The sequence below is a fragment of the Varanus komodoensis genome, unplaced genomic scaffold (assembly GCF_004798865.1).
Source record: "Varanus komodoensis strain SLA01 unplaced genomic scaffold, ASM479886v1 scaffold687, whole genome shotgun sequence".
Taxonomy (NCBI): domain Eukaryota; kingdom Metazoa; phylum Chordata; class Lepidosauria; order Squamata; family Varanidae; genus Varanus; species Varanus komodoensis.
The window spans coordinates 1-11,616 of record NW_025336329.1 but is presented as its reverse complement, the minus strand read 5'-3'; the positions used below and the strand labels follow the sequence as shown (position 1 = coordinate 11,616).

The 11,616-nt window shown below is 65.2% G+C and overlaps 1 protein-coding gene across 1 annotated transcript in view; it reads right to left on the bottom strand.

Moving 5' to 3' along the window:
• The window catches only part of GRINA (glutamate ionotropic receptor NMDA type subunit associated protein 1), a 17,718-nt gene extending 6,959 nt beyond the window's left edge, over positions 1 to 10,759 (bottom strand). Inside the window, exons 1-5 of the mRNA XM_044450805.1 lie at positions 10,619 to 10,759; positions 1,561 to 1,916; positions 1,051 to 1,163; positions 449 to 649; positions 145 to 273 (exon numbers count right to left, since the gene is read on the bottom strand). Coding sequence (XP_044306740.1) covers positions 145 to 273; positions 449 to 649; positions 1,051 to 1,163; positions 1,561 to 1,882 — 765 coding nt within the window. The 5' untranslated portion in view covers positions 1,883 to 1,916; positions 10,619 to 10,759. The remainder of the gene's footprint in view (positions 1 to 144; positions 274 to 448; positions 650 to 1,050; positions 1,164 to 1,560; positions 1,917 to 10,618) is intronic.
• Between the last annotated feature and the right edge of the window lie 857 nt (positions 10,760 to 11,616).

Genomic DNA, 11,616 nt, shown 5'->3' with positions numbered 1-11,616 from the left:
CGTGGGCTGCAGGGAGCGGCTTGCCCGGCCTCCTGCGTGATGCAAGGGCAGCCGGTGCCTGCGGGACCCTCCGGCACCGAGCTCCCGCTGGGGGCACCAGGCAGCCGCCGAGCCCCCGCCCCGGGGCAGCCCCCTGCCACCCACCTGCAGCGAGAAGAGGACCACGGTGAAGCAGACGATCGTGGTGATGCCCACGGCCATGATGACCGAGTCCGTGTCGTAGAAGCTGGCGATCATGCCCACCATGTAGGAGAGACTCAGCGTCAGGATGGACTGCGGGGCAGAGGGGCTGCGGTCAGCGGGGTGGCCAGCCCATGCCTCCCCGGGCCCTCGCACACCCCAGCAGCGCCTCGCTGGCCCAGCCTCAGAACGGCTGCTGAGCCTTACGCTCTCGAGGCAGCCGCCATGCCCCCCCCGCTCTCCTGCCCGTCCCGGGCCCAGTCCCTACCAGGGCCACGAGGTTCCAGGGGTGCTTGCGCCGGAACTCCCCGCAGCAGCTGAGCACGATGAGGGAGATGAAGAAGACGGCGTACGAGACGTAGTAGGTCCAGACGTGCTTCCGCACGAATCCCTTCACGCCCTTCGCGAAGGTGAAGATGGCCACGAAGGCAAAGGTCACGGAGAGCTGGAGGGTCAGCACCAGGAACACCTGCGGGGCGAGGGCCGGGTCAGGAACTCTGGGGAGCGTGAACGGCCGGGGCAGCGCAGGGCAGGGCAAGGATCTTCGGCTTCCCCGAATCTCCCGACGCAACACATTCCTTCCGAGAAGGGGCTCCGTGTGCTGCCGCCTCCGGCTTCACGCCTCCTGCTCGCTGCGGAAGACGGGGTGATGCCGAAGAGCGTTCGCTCGCCACGGCTCCTCCCTCCAGCAGCGGCTCAGGGCCTTGTGCAACGTCCTTCCGGACCGGATGTCCCGGCGACCGCAGCGAGGACATCCGGCACGTGGGGGGGCCCACGGCCATCCCGCACCACCGGCAGAGGCACCCGCAGGCGGCTCGTGGCCACAGCGGGCACGACGAGGCCGGCGGCCCCTCCTCCTGCCCAACTCACCTTGCGAATGAAGGCCTGGCGGATTTTCGCGTCATCCCAGTTGGTGGGAGAGAAGTCTGGATTGTCGTAGTAGGAGGGGGGTCCGTCCTCGTGGTAGTTGCTGTGCAGGGGCGCTGGGGGGGGCGGCACAGCACAGGCGTCACGCCGGTCCCCCCGCTGCTGGCCCAGGCCCCCGGCCCCCCACGTGGCCGGGCTGCAGCTCCCTCCGCCCGGCCCCGTCCCTGGCAGGGGCACCTCCTGCCCCCAGGCTGGGCGCCCCCGCTCCCGTGCCCTCCGGTCAGGGTCAGGGCCCCGGCCCCAGCTGGGGCCCAAATGCAGCACGTGAGCGGGGCAGCCAGACTTCACGGAGAGGCCACTCCCCTACGACACCCGCCCTGCATGAGGAGGGGGAGCGCTGGCTAGAGCAAAGCTGCGGCCCCACAGACCCCCCCCCCCCGGGAGAGCAGCTCCATGGCCACACACCCCACAGTGGCAAAGGCCCCCCCCCACCCCATGGGGCACATTACTTACAGCCTTGGTCCATGGGGACTCCGGGATGCGGCTGGGCATAGGGGTCCGGTGGATGTGGCCCCTGTGGGTACGGTGCTGGTGGGTAGGGCCCCTGAGGATAGGGCCCCTGAGGATAGGGCCCCTGCGGGTAGGACACCGGAGGAGGATAGGGGCCCTGGGGGTAGGGCCCCTGTGGATAGCCGGGCTGACCGTAGGCGGGCTGGGGGGGCGGCTGGGGGTAGGGGGCTGTCGGGTATGGGGGCTGGGCGTAGCCAGGCGGGGCCGGAGGCTGCTGGCCCGGGAAAGGGTCGCCCGACACCAGGAAGCTCTTCTCGTGCAGCATGGCTGTGGGGCTGGCGGTCGGCCGACTCGCAGAGCTGCAAGAAAGAGCACAGGAGGGAGTGAGGAGCGGCTCTGCAAGCCGTGGGGGAGCCTCCCTGCGCAGCCCCACTGCCTGTGGGGCTGGGGACCCCTTGCATGGCCCAGGAGAACCGTGCACGTGCAAGCCAGGTCTGCCTCGAAGCGCGCCCGCCTTCCTGCCTTCCTTCCGCCAGCATGGAGGGCTGGCTGGCTCGCTCACTCCGCCAGTCGCTTGGGTACGTGCAACAACCAGCAAGCCAAAGCCTACCGCAGAGGAGCCGTGCCCCAGACGGGGGGCAGCCCCCAGCGGACCCCCCCCATGAAAGCAAGTCCACCCGGGATGGCCTCTCTGGAAGCGGTCTGTCCGGAGGCCTGGGGGCTGCTGGCCACGTTTTCAGCCGAGGCAGCCACAAACCGAAGGGAGGCCGGCCGGGCACAGCATTCGGGACCAGCCGCTGTCCCACAGGAGAGGGGAGTTCAAGCGTTTCCGGGTGGCCTTTCAGACGAGTGGCCCTCTTGCCCACAGCGCAGCGCCACCTGATGATGCACGGCTGCATCGTGGGTGGGGGCAGGCCGGGAGCCCTCCTTCGCCGGCGTGCCTGTGGGGTCTGGCCAGCCCCCCCGCAGTGGCAGCCCAGCCGCTGGAGAGGAGAGGAGAGGCGCCCCAGCCGGACCGCTTCCTGGGCAGGGGCTGCAGAGAGGACCCCTGCAATTCCGCCCAGGGGCCCGAGTGGTGTGACCTCCGCCACCGCCCGCCACCCTTCCCTGCGTCCTGCTGCGCGGCTGAGCAGGAGGAGAGGTGTGGTGGGGCGCCCGCGTCGGCCCGGATCCGGCGCGCAGACCTTGTGTCCAGGGGCCAGCAGCCATGCGCCCGGGCCCAGGGTTCCCAGGCACCCCGGTGCTCCTCAAAGGCGGGGAATGCCCGGCGGCGCCTGGCTGAGCCCCGTCTCTCAGGCCCAGGGTGGCGAGGGCAAAGGGGGAAGGGGCCGCGGGCTGCCTCAGGCGCCTGGGGGAGGGGGCACGGGGCCATCGGCCAGACCTCAGCCCCGGACCGGCCCCCCTCTGGCCCCTCCCCACACGTGTGCCCCTGCCGTCAGCACGCCCCACCGCCACGTCGCCGGGGGCTTTAGGCGCTTGGGGGCACGGGAGCAGCCGCCTCTACAGGCTGCCCTCGGAGCAGGTGGGCCGCGGCCGGCCCCTCCGGGGGCACCAGGCCGGGGGGCCCTCCCCTCCCCTCCCCACACGCCCGGCCACGGGCGCCGCGGAGCCCCACTCCCGGCAAGGGCTGCTGCTGGCCGGCCGGCCGGCCCCTTCCTCACCAAGCCGAGCCTCGCTCTGCGCCTGGCAGCCTGTTGCCGCGGCAACCGCTGGCCCGACCCTCGCACACCCGCGGGCCGAGGCCGGGCCACACGCGCCACGGCCGGCCTCCCACGGGGGACACGGGAAGCCCAGCCGCAGGGGACGCGTGGCAGACACACAGGCGCAGGGCGAGGCAGGAGGGGCCTCCCGGCCACCTAGTGACCCCGGCTTGGCCGGCTCCGCTCACGACATGCCCCCCACGAGCATGTCTGGCCGTCCTCGGACACCCTCACCGACGGGGGCTCAGCCACCTCCTGGGGAAGCCCATCCCACGCCCTGGGGGTCCCGACTGGCAGGAAGGGCTCCCCGGCATCCAAATGGGACCTGGGTTCCCTGAGCTCGGCTCCCTCGGAGCGCATCCTGCCCTCCCCCCCACTCTGGCCCTGCTGCCCACCAGCCCCACCGTGCGGCTGCCTGTCCCTCGCCCGGACGCAGGGGCGCCAGCTCAGCGGCCCCCGCCAGCTTCGGGGCCCTGGCAGGGCGACTGGGCCCCGTCCAGCCCAGAGGCGTTTGCACCCGAGGCTCTCGCGGCCCGTTTCCACCGCCAACCGGAGACCGCAGCGGGAGCTTCAACAGTACGGGGTGACGCACCCCATGATGGCAGTCCGGCCGTGTTTCCGAGGAACCCCAGAGGTGGCGCCTCCGATCCGGGAGGATGCGCCCAGAGTCCAGCCCTCCTTCGGCCGCCCGGCCAGAGGCCTGCCGCGAAGAGGCCCCGGCCCGGCCCTGGAGCTGCTCCAAGGGCTGGCGAAATGGGCCGCGTCCTCCAGCGCTTCCGCAAGAAGCAACATGCTGATCTTTCAGGGGCCCCTTTGAAGCCACTTCTATCAAACTTGGGACTCTTTTTATTATTGGCTAGAGAAACAGGACTTGGCATAGATTTAAATATGTTTTTAAGTTATCATAAATGGAAAAAGAAGGGTGTGGGGGCTGACCCACTGGGCTCGATGTTTTTGATGATGGATGTTGTTTGTAGTTTTCTTTTTGTTTTTTAGGATTATAATTTCAAATAAAACTTATTTAAAAAAAAAAAAGTACTTTGAAGCCATTTACGCAGTCGTTGCACTAAGTGGCCCGCGCTTTCCACAGTGCTTCCCGGGTCCTCCGTTAAAACAGGTGTTGCTGTGGCCGACTCTTTACCCCTAAGATTCACCACGGACACCTTACAGCTGGCTGGCCGAAATTACGTTTTCAAGCAGCTCAGCAGCCCTTTTCACGTTAGGTGCCCAAACGGGCTCTCTGCACAGGCTCAGGCCGCCCCAGGCCTTCCAAGCCCGGCACAGCCAAGGCCCTCCACTTGATGCCGCCGGCTCGGCCACACACAGAACGGAAGCAAGGCTGGCCTGCGCCTCCCACCGGGGGCACGGGCGCCTCCGCCTTCCCAGGAGGGTGGACAGGATGCTGGAGCCTTGGCCACCCGGACACTGTCCTGCCATCGCAACCCCGCGCCTGGATGCGTGCTGACACCCTTCAGGGACTCCCGGCTTCCCCAGATGGGCCGGGATGCAAGGGAACCCAGGGCTTCCAGCTGCCAGCCAGCCAGACGGGTGGCGTGGTGCCCTCCTCGCTGGGCCGGCATGGGGGGGCAGCCTCTTCTCTCGGGAGGAAGCTCTCCTCAGTCGACCACGCCAGGACCCCCCCCCCCCACCCCGCAAGGCCCCATCGCCCTGCGTGCTGTGGCGCCACAGAGGCAGGCTCGTGCGGGCCTCGCGTCTGCCTCGGCATCGGCCGAGGGAGGCTGCCGGGCTGCTTCTGCGCCGCACAGGCAGCAGCCCCCAGTGCAGCGGGCGGGAGGGCCCCCGCCGAAGGGTGCCTGGCTGCACGAGGCCCTCCACCGTGTGGGGCGGAGAAACACCTGCAGAGGCAAGCTGAAGTCCAGACGAGGAGTTCAAGCACTGCAGACTGACGTGACCCGTCCCAGGAAGCCCTGCATGCCCCCTGCGTCTTTCCAGCATCTCCCTGCTTCCTTGGAGCCGAGCCACTTTGGTGAAGGGCTTCAGTTGGAGTAATTCTGGATGCAGCTCAGCACCGTCAAACTTCAAAAGCAGCCGGGAGAGAGACGACAGGACTGGGGCGAGTGGTGCGCGGTGTTTCACCCCGACTGCCTGGCCCGGTTTCATCAAGGGGCGCCTCCCACGCGGAGGCTGCCACCCTCCAGCATCATGCCCGGCTCTTGCTGGCCCCGGGGGCTCTGGGCTGGAGGGGAAATGAATGCCCATTCGCCCCAGTCTGGTGTGCGCTGCTGCAAGGCAGGCCGGTCCTGCATTCTGGAGGGTAGCACAGATCTGCGTTCGGTTTGGCCCTGAGACAGGGCGCATCATCTGCCCCTGAGGCTCCGAACGCCCACCCCACCATGGAGGGAGCCCGGCTGGGCAAAGCCAGCCAAAACTGTGGGGAGCGTCCTGCCCCTGCCCCTGCCCGAATGCCGACAGCACGCTTAGCCCGACTCCCGGAAAACCAGGCTGGCTCATTCTGTGCCTGCTCCACGGAAACTGGTGGAAAGCCGCATTAGCAATAAAAGGGTTGCGCTCGTACGAGAATAAGACGACTTATTTTATAATGTTTTATAATGTGAATGTGTTTTATATTTTTAGTGTTTTATATTTTAACTGATGTTGTAAGCCGCCCCAAGGCTTCGGCAAATGGGGCGGCATAGAAATTTTTAAATAAATACAAATGAAAAAAAAATAAGCGGGGCTTAAGGAGGCCTTCATTCCCGGAAGGGAATCCCTGCCTCTCTTGCCTTTCAGAGTCTCAGCACCTAAGATCCAGTAGACACTCCTTGCCTGGAGGTCCCAAATGCGCGCCTGACTCCTGAGCAGACCTGTCCGTCCCGGAGTAACAAGGAGGCCCTTTCAGAAGGACCACCAGTTAGAGGACAGGGACGGTGGGAACAATGGACATTTCTCTGGGACGTAAACACCAGCCCCACAAATACCGCACTGGGCCAGGGATGGGCGAGTGCCTCAGGCTCGCTGCCCCAGTCTCTGGCCCACTGTCCCACGGCCCCGAGCCTGGCTCCCTGGCCCCGCACCGGCCTGGTGCTCAACGGGATCCGGCCCCACGTGACTGTTGCACACGCAGCTCCCCCGCCTGCGTCGCATGCCACAGCCTTTGTTTGTGCTGCCGCACGTGGTGTGGAAGGAGGTTGTGGGTTGTGCAACCTTCATTCCACGGGCATTTGTGGCCTTCGCTTCTGCTTGGCTCCCTTTCTAAGGGAGAAAGTCCACAAAGGTGAACTTGGCCTGCTTCAAATTGGGACAAGTCCTTTCTGTCTCACTCACAAATCTTTTGGAACCGAAGTTAAGGGTGAGGCTCTCGGGTTTGCGGATGATGCCAAACTATTTAGGGTGAACATGGCCAAAGGGGACAGCAAAGACGTCCAGAGCAACCTCTCCACGCTTGCTGGAGTCGGAGGAACTAAAGCAGACGGTGGGGGCGAAAAACGAAATTCTTAATATTAATTACAACCGAAAAATAAATCACCACGGCCAGATAGGCCCTAAGATCAGCCTCTGTACCAAAGAACTGCAGAATGACCAATTTATCATTTTTAAAGGGTCCAGGGGTGTGTGATCTGGGAAATTACAGGCTGGTCGGCTTCATGTCTCTTTGGTTAAACTGGTGAAGAGAGTTATTCACGAATTAGCAAGCATCTCAAAGGACAAGCCCTGCTGCAGAAAGGCAAACTGGCTTCCACAAGGGTGCATCCTGCCTCGCTGACCTTGCCCAGTTCCTTGAGAGCATCAGTGAATACACGGGCGGGCGGGCAGGCTCCCCCAGACACGGCTTCTGTGGGCTTCCGACAGGCTTTCGACACGGGCCCCTCACCAAAGACGCTGGAGCAAACATCACAGGCGCAGAGTGGGAGGGAAGATCCCCTAAGGGGCATTAACTGGTTGAACATCTGAAAGCAGCGTGCGAACGAAGGGTGATTTTGTTCCCCCGCTGGGTCCCACAGTGCCTGTGAGAGGCAGTGTGAAAGGGTGCTTAAGAGCACGGACCGAGGCTCGGGAGATTTGGACTTTGCCGTGGAGCTGGCTGGGGGACTTTGGGCCAGTCACGGACTCTCCCAAAACCTACCTCACAGGACTGTCACTGCGAGGCTAACACTGAGCGGAGGAGAATCATGTAAGCTGCCTTGAGTTCCTTTAAAGGGAAAAAGCTGGATGTAAATATAATTAACAAATAATCCGAGGCTTTTCGCCCTATTCAAAAATGATCTGGGATTGAGGAGTGAGCAGTGAAGTGGCTCAGCACACGGAGCTATTTAGGGTGGTTAAATCTAAAAGAGACGGTGATGGTGGCGCTCCCAGGAGACGTCTCCAAGCCGGGAGGACCGGCGCCAAAAGGATGCGTGCAGTTCAACAGAAGCGGGAGTGCTGTCAGCGTCTGTCGGGGCGAAAGGTCCCAGCAGCACATGCGCGCCGGTGCCTTGCAGCCACTGGTCAAGAATGGGGTCTTGGGGTGGCGGGGGCCAGCTCGACGGGAACATCAACCCATGTGCAGCTGCCATGAAAAGGGTGCACTCCATGTTGGCAGACCGAGAAAGCGATCGAAAATCATCCAGCCAATGTCATTCTGCCCGTGGTCACATCTGTGGTGCCGCTGCACTTGCAAAGGGTTGTGGGTTGGGAAACGCGCAGGGGGGACAACAAAGCCGATCAGGGGCTGGAGGGGCTCCCCTGGGGAGCGGCTGCGGTGCCCAGGACAGGGAGCTCAGAGGGAGGGCGCGCACGGGAGAGGTGAGTGAGGGGTTCGCCATTTTGCCAGGTGTGGAGAGAGTGGGGGGAGACCCTTCTGCCCTCCCCGTGATGGCAGAGCACAAAGTGGGGAGCCACGCTGCTGGTCCGTGCCTGAATGTACGATGGGACACCAGCTTAAGGTACGCACACCAGACTACCGGCAGAAGGCAGCAAGGAAGTGGAAGGAATGGCTGCTGGTGAAAGTGAAATAGGGAACCACGAAGGCTGGGCTGCAGCTGGAGAAGCAGAAAACAGGAACCACGCCTGCAGAAGAGCCGCTAATGAAGAAGCTGTGGCCAGACACTGCCCCACCAGCCACAGCGCCAGATGCCAACGCGGCTGCCCCGTGAGGCTGGGTGCGGGTGCGCGCAAGAGGGAAGGTCTCCCGCACGGCGCACGCTCCGCCAGGCAGCCCAGCAAGCGCAGCGATGGCCTCGCGTGGAGGGTTCTCCAAAGGGCACGCCGGGGGTCTCCAGGGGCCCCAGGAGGCACGGGGGGCCTCTGCAGCAGTGGAGCGGCTGTCCCCAGCCCTGCGGGTGGGCGGGCCTCTGGGATGGCGAGCCGGAGCACAGCCGTCCCTGGCCCGGCCCATCGGACTCCCACTGCACTCTTGCTGCCAGGCCTGCGGGGGGGGGGGGGGGCAAGGCGGAGGACCCCTCCCCTCCATGCATGTGCACAGAAGGCTTCCAGCCTGGCTTCAGGAGGCGCCAGGCCAGCCAAGCCAAGCAAAGCAGCGCTGGCCCTTGCTCGGAGGGCAGGAAAAGGCCTTCCGCCCCTGCCTGTTTCCCGCTGAAGAATTTCTCTCCTCGTACGGCGAGAAGGTGCATGGCGCTTGAACGCCCCTGCACCAGCCATGCTGAAGAAGGGCTGCGGGAGGAATCCCGGTCCCAGGCCGCTCCATGCAAGGCCTGGCGGCCTGAGGGGCGGGCTGCCACCCAAGCATCCCTTGGGGCGCGTGCAGAGCGGCCGTCACCGGGCGGGGCTGCTGCCAGTGAAGCGCCGTTTGCAGTGCCACCAGCGCAGCCTGATCCAACGAGCAGGGGGGCCAAGGCAGCGTCCCTCCAGCCAGCTCGCCCCTTCCCTGTCTTCACCACACGACCCCGGGTGTTACTCTGGCTCCCAGAGAGAGCGAGGCCCCGGCGGAGGGGAGATCTCCCGTTTCGTGGCAGCGGCAGAGTCCTTTGTGCCTGGCTGAGGTTGGGGATGTGAGGTTAAGCCCGTGAGTCCGAAGGCAGTTAAGCTGTTTAACGGGGACCTGATGCTATTTTAAACTGGGTGTGCAAACATGTCTGCCCAGGCAGGCAGACGAAGGTGTCCACAGTGCCTGGGCTGCAAGCCCAGCTTCCAGGGGGCGCCTGCTCCTCAGGCCCGGTTTAAATCCCTCCCAGCTGTGGCATAACACCCAGCATGCAAACACAGCGGACGTCGAAGCAGCAATAACGCAACGCAATCAGAACTTACTTCAGCAGCGGGCAAGAAAGTGACCTATATACAATCTCAAGCAAAGAACAGCCCCCCCACCCGGCGGAAAGTCGGACACAAGCTCCCCATCTGGCGCTCTCCACGAGACGCGCATCAGCCGCACGGCGCTGGAGGAGCTTTCCAAGGCACCCCGTAACCATTCCTTGGCTTTGTCAGCCAAAACCAGTGCCCTGAACTTTACATGCAAGCCAGCGAAAAGGCGACTGGATGCGGGCAAGTCGCAGCCCCAGCAGCCGCTTCCAGTGCCCAACCTGCCTGTTGTGCTCAGAAGCAGCTGCACCTTCCGAAGAGCTCTGGAGGCCCGTGTCCCCGATGAGGCAGCTGGCGCGGCGCCAGCGCAAGCAGCTGCCCATACCACTGACGCTCCGGCCTCTGCACTGGGGCTGCCTAGCAGCTACCTCAGTCCTCCAGGGGTGCAGCCCCTTCCTGAGGGAGGGACCCCCCAGGGCCAGTCCCGCAGGTAGCCACCCATCCTCTGGGCATGCGCATCACACTGGTCTGAAGGGAGGGCAGGACAGCGAGCGAGTTCAGACTGCAGGGGCCGTTCCCAGGCCCGGACACCTGCTCATGCTCAGCAGGCCTCGCTGGCTGGTAAACAAGCTGCAACAGAATGTCTGCTTGCAGCCACGGGGCCAAAGGCGCTGCCCCCCCGAGCCCGAGCACCAGCCCTCCGTCCCCAGCATGGGCCTGGCACTTGGGTTCTGCCCTTGAGCACGCCCGCCCAGGCAAGCGGCCCAGCAGCCCTCTGGACTGGGGCAGCGCTCCATCCCAGCCAGAACCGCGGTAAGGCTGGCCGCCCTCTGCCAGCTGCGGGGGGGGGGGGGAATCTCCTCTCGCCCCACAGCTCTGCTTGCACACGCCACAAGAGGGAACAGATGCCAAGGAGAGGGGAGCCCGCAATGGGGAGCCAGCCTGGTACCTCACCCACCGGCCTTTGAGCTCTGCTTCTGCTCAGACGCTGCCACCACACTCCTCCTCTGCAGAAGAGACAGCCCCCTCCTCACCGGGAGGCCAGCCCACCCTGCGCAGCACCGCATGCCTCCCCTCTCCCGTTTTTAGGATTCTCCTGCCACGGTGCAGTCCAAGCTGAGCAAAGCAGATGCCCCAGTCCCCCAGGATGCCCCTCTGCTCACCTCTCTGGACTCAGTGCCAAACTCCGTCCACACGGTGGCTTTCGGCGCCGGAGTCTTCTCGGATCAGCCACCCTCGCAAGGCTCCTCACAGTGCCATTTGCAGCAAGGGCTTCTCACCCGAAGCGGCTGCTGGACGAAGCTGCCTCCTGCCATGAGAGACAGAAAGGGCCAAATTCAGCTCTGCCACAACACACAGCTGCCCCGAAATTCCTGCACAGATCCAGGCGCCTGCACACTGCCCGGGCGGCTGAGCGCACAAAGCCGTTCTGAAGGGTTTCTAGAGCAACACAACTCCCAAAACCAGAGCAGGGAGAAACCCCGTGCCTCTTCCACACAGGTGTGGCTGCAGTGGGGCAAAGCGCAACGAGGCAGAGCAGGGCCCCATCCATCGCGAGGGCAAACTGAGGCACCGATGGGGAAAGGGGGCGGGAAGGCTGAAGGAGGCACCAGGTGGAGGAGGAGGAGGAGGAGGAGGAGGCGGTGAGCCCCAGCACCCACGAAATCCTTCCGAGTGGAGCCCCCTTTCCCGGGAGCATCGCCGGCAGAGAGACTCGCGTGGCGGTGCATGTGCCGCGCATCTTGCAAGCCCGGGGGGGGGGGCGGGGGCCTCGGCGCTCCAGCTGAGCCGGCCTGCGCAGGAGGCCTTGCCTTCCGCTGGCGCCCCCGGGGGCAGGTGCCCTCTCCCGGCCGGTCCCTGCAGCCTGGGCAGTTCTCCAGGTGAGAGCGCAGGGCGAGCCAGAAGGGGAAAAGCCAGGCCCGCGGGGGGCGCTCGGGGGAGGCTCCCGCGGCGGCACGCCAAAGGGCTTTCCCCCGCCCCGCGGAAAACCGCCCGGACGAGACCCGCGCCGCCTCCCCCTCGCAGGGCCGGGCTGTCCCCCCAGCACAGCTGCCGGCGGACCGGAGGCTCTTCCCCTCCGCGGAGCCAGCCCGGGAGCCGCGCGGCCGGGCTGCAGGAGGGCGCGGAGGCCCGGATCGCCGCCCACCCGCCTCCACGCCCC